Here is a 17,500-nt window from a genome sequence, read left to right on the forward strand (position 1 = left end):
CACGTAGAGAGAGAAGAGGCAACCAAGAAAGAATGGAATCCTTTTTTATAGAGAGAGAGAGTGACAACCAATAAAAAATAACAGTAAATAAGAAGCCATGGCAATGGTCTGTACACTACAACCCAAGATATTAATAATAAAAGAAACTTCGTACCAGCCTCAACCAGTCACCCAGGAAAACTGCAGAGACCACACTCGTCAAATGGGCGTCCTTGGGCGCTGCCAAAGTGCGCACGCCCACACTGCTGCCATTAAAACCCACAGTCCATGTTTACCCGCCCACACGGAGAGCCCAAAGCCCTGGCCGGCTATATCTGCATTCCCTTTGTGTAGCTGGAAACCCAGAACGTGAAAATTGGGGGAAATGTGAGATATTTTCGTCTTTTCTCTTGGAAAGTTTCTTTTGTCCAGGATCTAGGTTCGATTTCCTTTCGCTGGGGAAAGCCGCCACGTCTGTGTGTGGTACAGCTTGCTGATGGGTGTAGTTAGTTAACTTGATTCAGTGGTGGTACGTTTAGGGTACACACATACACATACATACCATGCACACATATATACCAAATAAATATGTATATATATATATATATATATATATATATATATATATCTATATATATATATATATATTTATATGAAAACACTACAAACCTGAGTCCTGGTTCTCTCTCTCTCTCTCTCTCTCTCTCCTCTCTCTCTCTCTCTCTCTCTCTCTCATCTCTCTCTCTCTTTCGCATCTTTAAGAAGGTCGCCGACCTGCGTAGGAGGAAGTACGATGGATACGCAGGAGGAACCACGAAAAAACACACACATACACACACGCACACACAAACAAAAAAAAACACACAAGGAACATTTTCTTTTTAGATAAGTCGAAGACAGCTGTGCAATATTGGATTTGGACGAAGACACTTATAAGAGACGGTTTTTTTATTTTTTTGTCATTCTTATGATCAAACTGCAGTGGCTGTGATTTTTACTTCTATTACGGATAAATTGCAATAAAAAATTATATATAACTATATATATATATATATATATATATATAATCATATATAATAAACACACATATATATTATATATATATATATATATATAATACATATATATCTATATATATATATATATATATATATATATATATAATAATATATATAATATATATATATATATATATATATTATATATCTATATATAAAATATATATACTGACTAACTTCACCGTTTTTCATGATATTCCGTAAACCTCTGTCATAATAATAATAATAATAATCGTGATGACAATGATCATGATGTTGGTAAGAGAAAAACATTTGAAAATGATATTGTAAAGATTCTATCTTATTATTGTTATTATTATTATTAGTTATTATTATTATTATTATTATTATTATTATTATTATTATTATTGCTGGAAGCATTTGAAACGGTGTTAATATGTGCATAAAAAACACTATTATCTCTTTCACTCTCCAAGCATAACTGTAAAACCTCACCCTGTGAATATTATCTAAATAAAAACTTGTTCAATTAACACCCCATTACCACCAAGAGAGAGAGAGAGAGAGAGAGAGAGAGAGAGAGAGTCACATATAGCCAATGTTGACATATATGGATTAGGGTGCGGCACCCAAAGGCTCTCGCCTTTAGGTACCCCAGCGTCCACGTCATATTTTTTATCCTTCTGGTTCAATAACTGCGATTATATTCAGCCCTTGTCAATGAGGCAGAGATGCAAGGAACGACATCATAGTGATCTGACAAGGAATATCCTCGGGTTATGCCCCTTAAAACTCCTTTTGGCTTGAGGAGCAACTGAGTGATATGTTAAGACAGTGCCAGGGTATGCAGATTTCAAGGAGGGTGAGATCTCTCTCTCTCTCTCTCTCTCTCTCTCTCTCTCTCTCTCTCTCTCTCTCTCTCTCAAAGTCATCACTCACCCAGCAAAACCTTTCATTAAGAGTACGCAAGCTTTCTAACATACAAATCCTCATTTTAAAGTTGAACAGCGTCGTCGGTAAAAACCAGATTCGTTTTCTCCGTATCCTTCACAAATCATAATAAACTTGATTGTATGCAATCATCTAGTGATATTGCCACAGTAAACCCAGCTACACCAAATACAATCATACTAAAATACTTTAGAAATTGATACGTAGTGCAAGATGCGCTCTCCTAAACCAGTTTACGAAATAACTTTCAGTGGTCATTCACAAAAGGAATTTGGCAACTTACCAAGCTTCATTTTAGGCCGTTTTTGGCGTGCGATCGGTCGTTTGGAAAAAAAGGTTACGTCAGGTCTGAAAGTAGCCCAAGTTCGTTCCAATAATGCCGCGTAAATTCTTCCAGAAAATAACACAAGTTCTTTAAAAAAAAAAAATATAAGTCAAGTTCGTTGCAAAACATTTGGATTAAATTCTTCCTGAAAACTGCTTAAATTCGTCCAAATGATAGTTAAAAAATAATCTAAGTTCGTCCAGAAACAGGTCACGTTCGTGAAGAAATAGTCTGAGGTTATCCCCTCAAAAAAAAAATAAAATAAAATAAAATAAAAACACTTCTCATCGTTAGCAGATTTAAGAATCAAGATGTGTCTAAAAACGGCTAATGCTCTCTCTCTCTCTCTCTCTCTCTCTCTCTCTCTCTCTCTCTCTCTCTCTCTCTCCCCAACCGCAAACCACCCCCACATAAAATAAAAAAAAAAACTCATAATCTTCATGAATAAAGCTTTTGTCAGTTAATGAATATAAGTTCATTTTCGTTCACGAAAGTTATTTGTGTTCGATCTGAAAATAGCTTGCAGTTCACCCCCTAATTAGCTAATATGCATTCAGAAAAATAGCTTATGTTCGTTAAAATATATTGAGTATATTAGAACATTTGGTCATGGGTGTAACAAAAATATGAATATATAGTTTATTTGTTCAAACATAACCTGTGTTTATCCCCACTTGAGACATTTTTTATAGAAAAAAGAAAGTTTATTTACATCTAAATATAACCTGTATTTCGGTTTATCTAATAAATAGCTTATGTTCGCCTTCAAACTACCTCAGATCCGTCCAGAATTAGCCAGTTATGCCCCAAAACCAGAGGAGGATAACAAAGGAAAAGGTAATTTGACAGGTTAAGCCACTGGCCTCAAAAGTTCCCTTATTTCTTAAGACCACAGCACAGCTGAAAAACCTGCCCTGTGAAACCAGCAAGGTGAGTGTGTCAATGTGTTCGTATGTACATGCGTACACATGTGTACGTTAATGGCGTATGTGTTAGGGATCACATTCACTTATTAAGAAATGTTGCCAGATGCAAAGTAGTTTTGGTTTTTCAAAAGTTTTGGTTTTGCAAATCTGAAAAGAAAAGTTTAATGTAATGGAAATCTGGACTGGTTTTAAATCACTGTTTTTTTTTTTTTCTGAAAATATTCACTTTCCAGTTTATTTGAAACCTTATTCAGGTTTATAGCTGCTTTTGTCTGACATATTATTTTTGTTTTTTGCAATTATTTCTCACTAATTTTCGGTGGTTTTTCGAAAACTTCTATAAACAGTAAAAAAAGGTTTCAACACAATATTGCTTCAAGTTTTCAGTCAAACATAAAATCTTATATATTAGAAATGAAGAGATTTACAAATACTTGAAGCTATCACTAAGTTTCGATTGAAAAACTGACCCCTTAGCATGTCATAAGGAAAAAACTCGTTCCTCTGTAGTAAAGAACAGCAAGAAAATTCATTCATGTTTTACTGCCATAACTTGCGCACTCCAATGAACAAGAACTTGAAAAAATTGGAAATAAAAAAAGAGAAAAAATCGATAATATGAAGAGAAAAATATACATTTTTATTTTATATAAAAACACCATTTTTCTAGAATTAAGATAGCAGACTGAAAAGTATACTAATATGTATGTTCCCCTGCTAAACATACTCACACATAAATTATATTGTACTATATATATATATATATATATATATATATATATATATATATATATATATATATATATATATATAATGTGTGTGTGTGTGTGTGTGTACGTATGTGTGTGTGTCTCTCTCTCTCTCGAGAGAGAGAGAGATGCCACTTCTGGGAGCCAGAGATGCGCACACTTTTACTCTCGTGGCTTTCTAGAAAAAAAAAAAAAAAAAAAAAAAAACCTCCTGCGATGTCCATGGCCAAAGGAAGAGCGAGAACAGGTTTAGCAGGAGAGTGAGACACAAAAGTGGGTTGCATGATTGTAGAATTTCTCTCTTCTCTTAATAGCCAGAATTCCATCTCTCCTTTAAAAAGAATTTCATCCCTCTTCCATTTAAAAAACCCATCCAAGATTGGAAGATGCAAAATATACCGGAAGATGTACTAGCAACTCTCTGGTAGACATTAGAGGTGCCTCACACTGAGGGACCTGGGGCAACCCGAACAAGATGTAAGGTCTGTAAGGTCTGTAAGGTCTCTCTCTCTCTCTCTCTCTCTCTCTCTCTCTCTCTCTCTCTCTCTGGGGGATTATCATCTATAAAATAAATGAACTCTCTCTCTCTTCTCTCTCCTCTCTCTCTCTCTCTCTCTCTCTCTCTCTCTCTGGGGGATTATCATCTACAAAATAAATGAACTCTAGTTTCTCTCTCTCTCTCTCTCTCTCTCTTCCCTTTAGAAAGGTTTCCATCTCTTCCCACATTATAAAAAAAAAAATCCCTCAGTGAATGATACTTGACCGACACAGAATTCCAGCCATTTCAATGTATGGTAGTAACCAATGCCTATTTTCAAATTACGTATCAAAAGCCATTGTAATTCTGCTAGCGATTAATACCTGTATTTACGTAACCTATCAAATAGCCAATTCCCTGGACCTAAATATCTTACGAAATATAATGGCCGACCTCTCAAAGAAATTGAGAACGCATAAACACGAGAGATAAAATTCCAAGCATTGTTTAACTCGATCAAAAAGGAACGGTGACATTTGGGAGGTTAAGTGAACGTACTTTTATGAAGGGGAGACTATGAATGGGAAAATGTCATTCAGAGTGCAAGAGACAACCAGATAGACAGACAGGCAGACAGACGGAATGACACGTAATCGTGAAGGTGTAAGTCAAAAGTATAAAGTCCATCCCAAGTTGCAAGACTCGGAAACATAAGATTGAATACGTAAAAAGAAAATTTAATTTCGTCCAAAAACACACGTTTTATGACATACAGGCCATCACAGGTGGTTGAATTCGTAAAAAAAGAAAATAAGATAAAACTTCATAAAAACAATTTTTATGACATGTAGGCCAGCAAACACATGTGCTGAATACATACAAAAAGAAGCTCCAAGAAGATCTAGACTAGTTTCATAGTACATAGAAGCTCTGACACATCAAATCAGATACATAATAGGATGTAGCTTTCAAAAGATATACGTATTATAGCCTCATGTTGGTAATTCAGCGTCGAAAGGTCCACAACAGCTCTCTCAAACCTTTTTAAACCATAAACCATAAGCCAATACCCAACCAAGTTTCACAACCACTGACTGACAGGCGAAGAATTAGATTGAAGCAGATGATCACGCCAAGGAAATTGAAGAAACTCTATCAGTGAATAAGAGTTCATTGACTTGTGAGGATCGTCGGCGCCTGGGAACTACTAACACAGTTTTCAAGACTCGAAAACCTCACGTATCAATTCAAAGTATCACGTATCAATCAACCTTGTAGACTTGAGTGGCAGTTACTGAAGATTCACACACCATTGTGGGTGGTTTCTGTAACAAAGCTCCGAGAATTTTGACATCTGTCGAGTTTTCCGAATCTCTCTCTCTCTCTCTCTCTCTCTCTCTCTCTCTCTCTCTCTGGTAAAAGACAATTAAGGTTTATTCGTCCTAAGGAGCGTTTGAAAAAATGTTGGAAATCTAGACCAATTTCACCATCTTTGGTGAGGCAAGTTAAAAACCTGGACAGAAAACGAGAGAGAGAGAGAGAGGGCGGGGGCCGGGGTTAAACTACAGGCACTCTCGGATCCTTGGTGGTAAACAGACATACAAAGACGTAAATAGAAACAAGCAAAATGACAATCTATTGTAAAGAAAGCGATACAGACATTAAAATACGCACCAGTCAGACAATCCGTCTTTCAAACAGACAGAGAAATGAGTGACAAGGTGAATCAAACAGCCAAAACAAACAGAAACCATAAGATGTTAGAAAGCTTTCAAAGAGCGTTTATCTCCAGTGCCAATAAAAGAAAAAGAAAAAACATCCGGGATCCGTATCCGGATTGCTTTCAAAATTTAGGCAACCTTTCACTGGTCCATGTCCTACCCCTGCACGAAATTTAATGGGCTTTTTAAGGTATCCGGACACAACGATTGACTAATACGAATGATAGACAGACGCATCCACTGTCTGATTTCGCAGGTGGGGGGCCAACAAAGCAAGGTATACCAGACAAACAGACAATAATAAAGACTATTTTCGACAGAGCTACAGACAGGCGGACAGACAATAGAGAAAAGGCTAATTTCGACTTGGGGTGGCACAGGCAGATAGACAGAGCAATAAAACATCGGAGAGAAGAAAGAGGAAATTAAACGTCACTTTCTTTACCTCACCTCCGGAACGTATTGACAATAAAGTAGGCTTTCCCACGCCGTCAACCACCACCATCTTGAATTCAAGATGGCGGTATGTCAACCGGTAAAGCCTCTACCGATCTCAATTAAGGAAGAGAGAGAGAGAGAGAGAGAGAGAGAGAGAGAGAGAGAGAGAGAGAGAGATAAGCCTCACGATTTATCTGTGCTGTGGTCTAAAATAAGAAAAAAAAATATGCATTTTATATTGATAAATAAAAAGAGAGATTCTTGACAAAAAGACCAGCGTTAAATAAAGCGAGAGAGAGAGAGAGAGAGAGAGAAGAGAGAGAGAGAGAGAGAGAATCTTTTTATTCACACAAGCTTGCTTAGAAAATTACAATTTACCACATCTAGATTATACACACATACAGATTTAATGCATTCTCCTACGAAGACTGAGAGAGAGAGAGAGAGAGAGAGAGAGAGAGATAGAGAGAGAGAGAGATAGAGAGAGAGAGAGATAGGTGGGGGAGGGGGAGTGGGTGATTGTAGGGCAAACATCCTTTTGACTCGGTAACCTACCTAATGAAGTTTAAAATCCCGTTACTAGTCACTCAGTAGCTCCTAGGGTCGTAGGGTTAACGGGCCGCTAATTCACAACCCCCCTGGGGAGATGTCACGCTTTCTAGTGGCTAAATTAATCATGGAGACCTTGCTTTGTATTAATCCTGCTATATTTACTGTTATTATCAATCTTTCTCCTTTCCTTCTCTAATGCTCTAGACATTATTACTATTCCCTTTGTTTGTCACAAATATGCTTGACGTATTATTATTATCATTTGGTCTTCATGCTATTTTCAACATATTATTATCACAATCATTGTTATTCCTAAAACCAGTTTATGCAGTTTTAATCATCTGCTATTTATATTGTTCTTTTATTTATTTTTTTATTCCAGCTTTCCATAGTTTTGAAAATTCTGTTTTACAACGAATCAACTGTCACTGTTACTCCTACGACAGATTTTCTCCACAATGATTGCTTTCGAACAATGAAACACACAGCAAACTCAACCCACATCCTTTATAATGATGATAAAGAAGAATAGAATAATAGAACAGAAGGAAGTTCTATAGAGTTTCTATTTATAGAGTAATGGAACAAAAAAGGTAATCCAGCGCTTGTGACCTACTGGTAGAAGGGTCTTGGCTCTCTCTCTCTCTCTCTCTTCTCTCTCTCTCTCTCTCTCTCTCTCTTCTCTCTCTCTCTCTCTCTTGAACGTTAGATGGATTAGAATCTATAAATTAGACTAATTTAACGAGACGAGAAGTTATTAATTTTGCCACTACTTTTGTGAAATCTAGTTAGTTATGGTATGTCTTTCTTCTGAATGAATATGAAAGTATGTATTCTTACCCACATACGTACATAATGAACATGACCTCGGTTTATCATTTCATATAATTCATTTGAGGTAATACTGTTTGTATAACTAAGACTTTCAGTGATATATATTTTTTTTTATATAAAAATATATTTTTATGTTTACTAAATAAGAGCTGGAAAATTCGATCGCGAGAAGGGACTTTCCAGGAAGTCTAGTTTCAGATCTAATGATGAACTGGAAGCAACTGGAAGGCAGCTATAATTTCTCATGTCCGCTTTACCCATCGGTAATTCCCATAGTGGAAGGGTTACTGTGGAGTGGGTTAGAGGCTGGGGTGTGGGAGGGGCCCGTTGGAGAGGAAGTTCTTTAGGTCCTTTATTCTCTCCTGAGAGAAGGATTGCTTTATGAACCTTCATTCTCTCACGGGAAGGAAGGATTGCCGAGGACTTCATATCCTCGACTACGAGTTCTGGCGACTCTGAAACTCTTGGCATAAAAATTTATGATATAAGAGGATCCCTGAACTGTTTTGTAGAATGCCGAACGTTTCTGCATCTTGCAATAAACCTTACTACCAGTCTGTGGAGCAAAGTGTTAAATTTGATGAGAATACAAAAATAAATTAATTTGTCTTTTATTTTCTGAAGAAAAAAAATTTCAAAGCTCATTTTGCGACCAGCGCCTCAATAGAGGCTCCACCAAGGATTCAAAATCGAAGTCTATTGTCACTGTGAGTCAGATTTCCCTGCGTAAACAGCCAGCAACAATAGATACAGAGCACTGAAAAAAAAGTCAGTCCATTCTATGAAAAAATAAATACATAGGTTTCACTGACATCAATCTATGTCACTTCTTCACCAGACTTAATGACCTCTATACAACGGTCTATTTCATTTCCGGTCAGACGCCATTTTTTTTTTTTTTTTTTTTTTTTGGCTACCTGGATCATTTTTTAAGTGAAACCTCGGGCGAAAGGGGCAATAGACAGACAGGGGATGAAAGTCGAGATACAAAACAGCATCAGATTATAAGTAGAAAGTCTCGCGAATTAAAAAAAAAAACTCATTAGCAACTTGTCTCAAACAAATCGCAAACTTTTTAAATACAAGTTGACGACTTACTGATAATTCTACCCGGTACTTCATACAATTATCCAGCATTGGCCGAAAGATTTACTCTTTATTTGCAATCGTTTACTTGTTGTCAATTTGTTCATGGGATGTATTCTACATATAACGAACTTATCGTCAACTTGTACATGACATGTATCCAACATGTCACGAACTTATCGTCAACTTGTTCATGACACGTATTCAACATGTTATCAACGTGTGTTTGCGACACATCCCCAGCAAAAATGCGCTCCTGTGACACCGCCCTTTTTCGTTCTTGTTACTAAACATAGACGGGGTCACTTGGCACCCCCTAATTTCGAGTCTTCAGGGAACAAAGGGCTTTATTTTTTGGGGTAATTATGTCATTAAAAGCCAAATATTCTCTAGCACTGGTTCACGTTGCGTTGGGGATATGTGGTAAACTGTGTTGTAACTGGATGTCTAGCTTTAACTCCATATATATATATATATATATATATATATATATATATATATTATATATATATATATATATATATATAGATATATATCTAAAATTTACCCTTTCTATGGACAGAAGAGCAACCTTGACAATTACCTAGAATTATCCGAGCATGAACATTGAGGAAACCCTTGATTTGGGACAACGCTAAAATACCGTAAGATCATTGGTGTGTGTTATGTCCTTCATATAAAAAAAACTGCGCTGGGGGGGAGGGCGGGGGGAGCTTCAGGGACAAAAGTAACCTTAAATTTCACGGCCGTAAATCATTATTCAAGTCGGGGTGTCTGAAAAATCATGCGTTTTACTGGTATGGGAAACTTCGTAAATATTTATATCAGATCGTAAGTAGTTACTACATAAATCTCTCTCTCTCTCTCTCTCTCAAACCTCTTTAGTCCACGAACTGTACGATAAAAAGAACTCAGTAGTACTAACCACATATAAAAGAGAATGGTGAAGACATTAGCCTGCATCACATATCTTGTCAAACCCAAAGCGCAGCTGTAACTTGAAAAACGAACCTCAGGTAACATATCTAAACGGCAATGCATTCATACCAGACCCTCAAAACAAGAGTTAGCAATAAACATAAACAAACCCATGAATAAACAACGAAAGACGGCATTGACAAACGCTCCAATTTAGGCGATGTCCCAAACAATAGGATGTTTACCGAAAGGAGGAGAGACTTCGATGGGAACAGATAACTTGAGTTCTTAGACGAGGCGGTGTTGGTCGTTCTGGAACAATGAAACGTTTTCTATTGTTCAGACAGAAAACTATAGCAATGGTGCAACGCGTCCTATTGAGCCAGAAGTCTGTTTGTTTATTTGTTTGTGTTTGTCGAGTTCAGACGTGTTTGTTTTGTTAAAAATTTGATTTTCATACAACTTTTTGTCCTCTTCAAACGCACGTTTATCTGCTATAGATTTAATTGTTATCAAAGAATTTCCGTTTCATTCAGTAAAATCTGTCACTCTGCTATGAAGAATTTATTGAATGGAATCAGAGTCCTACCCAAGAGAGAGAGAGAGAGAGAGAGAGAGAGAGAGAGAGAGAGAGAGAGAGTCAGTTCTGAAGGCACGAGACGTTATTGACTTCGGGGCTGTGTGTACGGAGACGTTATTTGTGAGGTGAAATAACGGGAGAGGAAATGTTATTGGGGCAACGCATCTCTAGAAGAAAAAGGTAGGTCTCTCTCTCTCTCTCTCTCTCTCTCTCTCTCTCTCTCTCTCTCTCTCTCTCTCTCTCTCTCTCTCTCTCTCTCCTGGGAGTATACATATCCATTTTTTTTATTTTCTAGAAATGTACATACCTTTATTTTCATATAACTAGTATTACATATATACATGCATATACATATACGTATAGGTATATGTATATGTGGTATACACACACACACGCACACGCAAACACCACACACTCATTATAATCATTAACATCAAAGTCGTTCCCAGAGCTCATTAGACGTTAATGAGAGGAAAGACTAACGGTTCGAATGCATCGTTAGACGGAGGGCAAAGAAAGTATTCACAAACGCACATACACACACACACACAAAAATTTGCTTTTTGTCTATATATATATTATATATATATATATATATATATATATATATATATATATATATAATTTAGATAAATATTACAAGGACTAATAAAACTCTGTATTGAGGTAGAATTAAAAACACTTAAACACGGAAAAACTCGCCCAATATAAAAGAACACAGATAAACTCTCAAATAAAAAAACTCACACAGTATTTAAAAAAACACCAGTAACCTCTCACAAAGAATTCACACTGAAAAAAACTCATTTAATAAAAAAAAACAGAAAAAACTCACTCAACAGACAAAAACACACATGAAAAACGTCACCAAACAGAAAATACCTACCCCACCCCCATAAAAAAAAAACTCACCCAACCAAAAGAAAAAAAAATTAAAAACTCACCCAACAGACAAACCCACATGAAAATACCTCACCCAACTAAAAAAAAAAAACTTATGCCAAAAAACCTACCCAACACAAAACACATGGAAAACTCACCCAACAAAAAACACATGGAAGATTCACCCAACAGAAAAATACCCTCCAAAAGACTCATCCAACAGAAAAAAATACTCTCTAAAAAAACTCACCCAATAGCCTGAGCTGGATAGCTCCACCCAACCAACAACACTGTGGCGACCGACGCCCACAACATCCTTTTGGGAGAGAGAGAGAAAAAAACACATGATTAGTTAACTGTATCAATCGACATTTGGTAAAATGTCCTGGAAAATACAGACTGCGTGAAAGGAATACCTGTGAAAGATTTTGTAAAAGAATGAAGCTTGATATGGAAAAGGAATATTACTGTAAATGATGGGAAAGGAATTTAACAATAAGTGATGGGAAAGGAATTTAACTGTAAATGATGGAAAAGGAATTGAACTATAAATGATGGGAAAGGAATTAAACTGTTAATGATGGGAAAGGAATTTAACAATAAGTGGTGGGAAAGGAATTTCACTGTAAATGATTGAAAAGGAATTGAACTATAAATGATGGGAAAGGAATTAAACTGTAAATGATGGGAAAGGAATTTAACAATAAATGATGGGAAAGGAATTTAACTTTAAATGATGGGAAAAAAATTTAACAATAAGTGATGGGAAAGGAATTTAACTGTAAATGATGGGACAGGAATTTAACTGTAAATGATGGGAAAGGAATTGAACTATAAATGATGGGAAATTAGTTTAACAATAAGTGATGGGAAAGGAATTTAGCTGAAAATAATGGGAAATGAATTTCACAATAAATGATGAGAAAGGAATTTATCTGTAAATGATGGTAGATTAATTTAACAATAAATGACGGGAAAGGAATTACACTGTAAATAGGTGAAAGGAACTGAACTATAAATGACGGAAAAGGGGTATAACGATAAATGATGTAAAAGGAAATGAATTATAATTAATGGCAAATGAATTTATCCGTAAATTATAGAACAGGAATTAAACAAAAATGGTGGAAATGGATTAAATTATTCATCAAGAAAGTGTTAGGTGGAGAATAGTTTGAAGAAAAACGAGGGAAAATATAAGTTAGGAATGACGGGCGAATCTTTTAAAACGATCAGATAATAAAAATAGATTAAAAACATAGACAAAATAGACACATGAACATAAATATAAATGATACAAATAACAGAAAAATTATTACCAGGCCCAAGGCTCAAGTTTCGCTAAATATATCAACCTTAGCAAAACTGACCATACTTAGAGAAGTAATTCACTCACAGTTCCATTACCACGAAGATGCTTTGTCATTATAAGCTGAAACAGGTCGAAATGAAAGTGTCATTGACTGAAAAAGGCAGACACTTTGACAGGGTTGGGTTCTGTCATGACCAATCATAAGAGAAACATTACTAAACTCGACATCGCGTCAGATTAAATTGGAAATGTGTCTCCAAGAACGAGATACTGGAAAATTGGATCTAAAATTGGACGTTGTGTAAGTTGTTATAGCTGTGTGAACTTTGGCTGAAAGAATTGAAAGGCTGGGCAACATTTCGTGGGGTTTGCCAATTGAAGAGACGTGATTAAATGTATTTTTATTGGACAGAACGAAATACTAGATTACTTATCTCTAAATTTGGTGATGGTGAAAAATAAGCAAGTAAGCAAACACACACGCCGTATATGCATATATAGAAAGAGAGAGAGAGAGAGAGAGAGAGAGAGAGAGAGAGAGATGTTGTGCTTGCGCGCGCACTTGTGTGTGCCACCTACACCTCCTAAACAAGTTTATGACCGCCTGCAATCTATTTCTTTCACGTTACTCCAGTCACCAGGACGAAGCTCCTCTCACACACGACAGGTACTACAGAGCACGAAAGTACACTTAATTACCGTTCCCTGTCTCGACGCCTAAAGGGCGTGATTACTAGACATTTTTCTTGACACAGTTGGCGAGAGAGAAACAAGAAGTTAAGTGACAGGTTACACAATGGCACATAATAGCGTGAATCAAGTGGTAACGAGGTATTGGACAATACAAGATTAAAAACAGCTTTTTGGGATTTAGTTACTAAGAGGAATTGAATATCGTTTTTGCTAGAGTGAAGGATGTACTGAGAATTCCTTTATCTCTCTCTCTCTCTCTCTCTCTCTCTCTCTCTCTCTCTCTCTCTGTATATGTATATATATATATACATATACATAGACAAAGAAAAGTCCTACGACCAAAATGAAGGGAAAAAGCTGAAATAGGCTTAGACTTCTACTCGATCATTTTGGAATTGAACTCGATCCTCTTGGACTTTAACTTGATCAAATTAAATTTTAACTCAATCATCTTGGACTTTAACTTGATCAAATTGAACTTTAACTCGATCATCTTGGAATTACGCTCGATCAATCTTGGACTTCAACTCAATCCTCTTGGACTTTAACTTAATCCCTCTGGACTTCAGCTCGATCAGTCTCGGACCTCACCAGGTATTTTGAACGAGGGCCAACTCCAATTGGTGGGTCTGACTGCCAATTATTGGGTGGAGTTCCTTCAGAAGAACTCAACTGCGTAAATAACTTTTTTTGTGGAATTTTACGCAATTTTCTGGACCCGAGTAAAAGGAGCGTTTTTATATTATTTTTTTCTTTATTTAGTAAAGGTTATGGTTAAGAGATGAATAGGGATATAAAACTTGTTTAGATACTTAACGAAAAAATTATAACCTCCTTATAAAATATATCGTTTAAATGGCTTTCGAAAAACCAATATGTAGTTAGGAAGATAATCAATATTCAAAATAATAGAAAAAGATACGAAATGGATATAAAATTTTGCGAAAATAATTAATGAAGATAAAAAGAGCAAAGTTATTGGTATGAAGTTTGAATAATACAAGCAATAAGAAATGGTTGTAAATGAGGTGGAAATAAAAAAAAGCATAGAAAAGCAACAATAGTAAAAAAAAAATCTTATGAACATAGAAATACAATAACTAGTCAATCTATAGCGTGAAACATTATATAAAATATATATCACTAAGCAAAATATCACATCTAAAGGTATCGAAAAAAAGAATAAAATAAAACAAATAAAAAATGCTAACCAAAATTCTTACGTAAATCAAACTTTATGCTCAACTCATTCCAAGGTTAAGGCGAAGTGCGTATGAGAAGGAAAAAGGAGATATTACGATTCCGGTGTTAAATCACGTAATCGCCGAACCGATTGTAATCAAATGCGTTTGTCACATCCGTTCCAGGAAAAAAAATGGGTCCAGCCCAAATTGCGTTCCACGTGTTCTGGAAAGAAGTGATTTCCAGTGGGAATACAAGATCCAGGCTTTATTTTCATGAGTACTTAACTGGAATTCATCCTGACTCACAGGGAGAGATCAAGTCTTCGTCACTGTCACATTTATTCGACTAGAATTCATACTGAGTCATACAGAACTCTTCAGAGAGAGAGAGAGAGAGACTTCGCTATTTTCATAAGTATCCGACTGGTATTCGTTCTGAGTCATAGAGCCCTCTAGACAGACAGAGAGAGAGAGAGAGAGAGAGAGAGAGAAATAGGTGCACTGTGTGCACGAGCATCAAATTCCGGTATTAAAAATAGATTCTAAAAGTAGTTTAATCTTTTACCAAAAATCTTAAAACCTTTTATATCATTTTCTTCTTATGCCATAACCATAAGAATTCCAGAACATGTCATGAAAACGAAATAGAGAATTACCGGAAAGAACAGAGGCGTAAAAGGAATGTCTTTTATCTAAAAAATACACCATAGATTTTTTTTCAACAATTAGACCCCATGAAAAAAATATGCCAAGCTTTGATAAAAAGAAAAAAAATACGCCTAATATTAGCATTATATGCTAAAGAGCTACAGAATTCCTATATCATATCTCCTGTTAATGACCTTACTTTTTTAATAGACAAAAAAAAAAGGGGGGTCACGCGAGGTCAGCAAATCGAAAAGATGAGGTTAAAGGTATGATTATCTCTTCTTGAGAATTGAATATCTCTCATTATATTCTTCGTTCACGGGTAGTTACCCCAAGTGAGATAATTCATCTTGATCTGCAAAAGTGAAACCCTATTTCGATCTAAAACCTTCGATTATCTTCAAAAAGATCATTCGTTCTCATTGAAGAAATTATTACGATACTGGTAAAGTATCGTAATTCTGTCTAATGTATCGTATGATATTCAATGTAAATAATTCTCTTGATAACAGCAAATATATAATCATTTCAAACCTAACAGGAAATTCTTTAAAATAATCTAAAGTGAAAGAATACTTCAACTACTATAACACCAAGCTCTAATCGTCTTCTCGGGTCTTATTGTCTCCCACTGCCTTACACCTGACTCCTAAGAAATTGTTTAAGAATTGCTTACAAGCATTGATTCTTATAATGAGGTTGCGAACCTTACACCTATAAATTAAGGTACTAATCAACTCGGGACTAAATATACGGTATTGCCTCATTAAAACAAAGTGACAAAGGGAAGCGAAGGTGAATGAAAAAAAAGCAAGGTCAAAATGGTAATATCTCTCTCTCTCTCTCTCTCTCTCTCTCTCTCTCTCTCTCTCTCTCTCTCTCTCTCATTAATATTACGGTATATCCTTTCCTCTCAGTCATTAGCAACATGAATCTTTCTCATTAAAAATGCGGAGATCATCTCCACTTCTAGTCTCTCTCTCGTTCTCATCCCCACTTCCTGTATCTCTCATTAACAAAATGAATCTCTCTCTCTCTTTCTAGTTAGTGACCTGGAACCGAATTCATCCTCTTTTTCACTAGAATTTTGCTTCTCTCTCTCTCTCTCTCTCTCTCTCTCTCTCTCTCTCTCTCTCTCTCTCTCTCTCCTGTCAGGCGGGAGTGAAAGGCCTGAGGATGACGTCATCCAAACCCAATACCCTTTTGGTGGCGAAGTGGTTTCAAAAGTGAGTTGGGCAAGTGTCTTTGCCGTCACTCTTCTAAAAGGTCTTGCTTTCGTGAAATCTATGATAATTTGATCTAGTAAGGCGCGAAAGTTAGGTAGGGGATTCAGAATAATGAAAACAGGGGGCTGGAGAAATTAACAAACGAATGACTAAATCAATAACCAATGATTCTCTCTCTCTCTCTCTCTCTCCTCACACAAAATAAAAATTAAAAAACAAACGGCAAGCGTCACCACTAACTCTATGTGGCTTTCTTTTTTAGGAAATCCAATAAGAGAAAGGGCAAAAGATCCATTAAAAATACCAACCCAAAACGCAAGTGGCAATACAAGACCGCAAACAAGGTCCCGGTGCAGACTAATATACAGCGCGGTTGCAAACTTTATGGAGTATTGTTCCCGACGGCCAAAAGCGCCATTTCATGGATTGTTTCAGAGATTATAGCTGCTTTGAGCGATGGAAGAAGAATAGAACAGACGATAAACCAACAGCGTTTGCCAGCAGAGACGGGGATTTCAAACGGAGACTGGGAAATGAAGGTGTAAGTTGGTTGGCTTAAGCTCATTGACCCTAGGCCTAAGCCAACTTTGTCCAAAGTGCAGGGAAGTGTACTTGGGTGTGAAATGGATTAAGAAGCTATGGTGTGGAGCTCTACTAGACCACGTCCAACTAACAGAGACTGCAAAAGGCCTGATATTGTATGAACTCAAGTAGAAACAAAACTGTTATTTGATTGGCTTAAGACTCTGGGTCCTAAGCCTATGCCATCTTTTATCAGCGTGTTGGCAAGTGTATTAAGGTGTAAACAGGATTAAGAAACATAATGAGGCGCTCTGGATCAGGCCCAACTAACAGAGACTGCGAGATCAAGCTTGCTATTAGATAAACTAGAGTAGAAAATACGAAAAACATTGGTTAAAAATTGGCTTATAATGTAGCTTCAGGGTCTAACTATCACCTATTGTCGATTGCATTGGACCAGTATGCTGCAGGTTTCGT

General features: G+C 36.3%; 1 protein-coding gene across 4 annotated transcripts in view; it reads right to left on the reverse strand.

Moving 5' to 3' along the window:
* The window catches only part of LOC135204254 (CD109 antigen-like), a 76,187-nt gene that overhangs the window by 45,342 nt on the left and 13,345 nt on the right, over positions 1-17,500 (reverse strand). For all 4 annotated transcript variants that reach the window (XM_064234375.1, XM_064234377.1, XM_064234374.1 and 1 more), the window contains exon 2: positions 11,689-11,754. In XM_064234375.1, the coding sequence (XP_064090445.1) occupies positions 11,689-11,753 (65 nt within the window). In that variant the 5' untranslated portion in view covers position 11,754. The remainder of the gene's footprint in view (positions 1-11,688; positions 11,755-17,500) is intronic.

The sequence above is a fragment of the Macrobrachium nipponense genome, chromosome 44, assembly GCF_015104395.2.
Source record: "Macrobrachium nipponense isolate FS-2020 chromosome 44, ASM1510439v2, whole genome shotgun sequence".
In the NCBI taxonomy this organism is placed as follows: Eukaryota; Metazoa; Arthropoda; class Malacostraca; order Decapoda; family Palaemonidae; genus Macrobrachium; species Macrobrachium nipponense.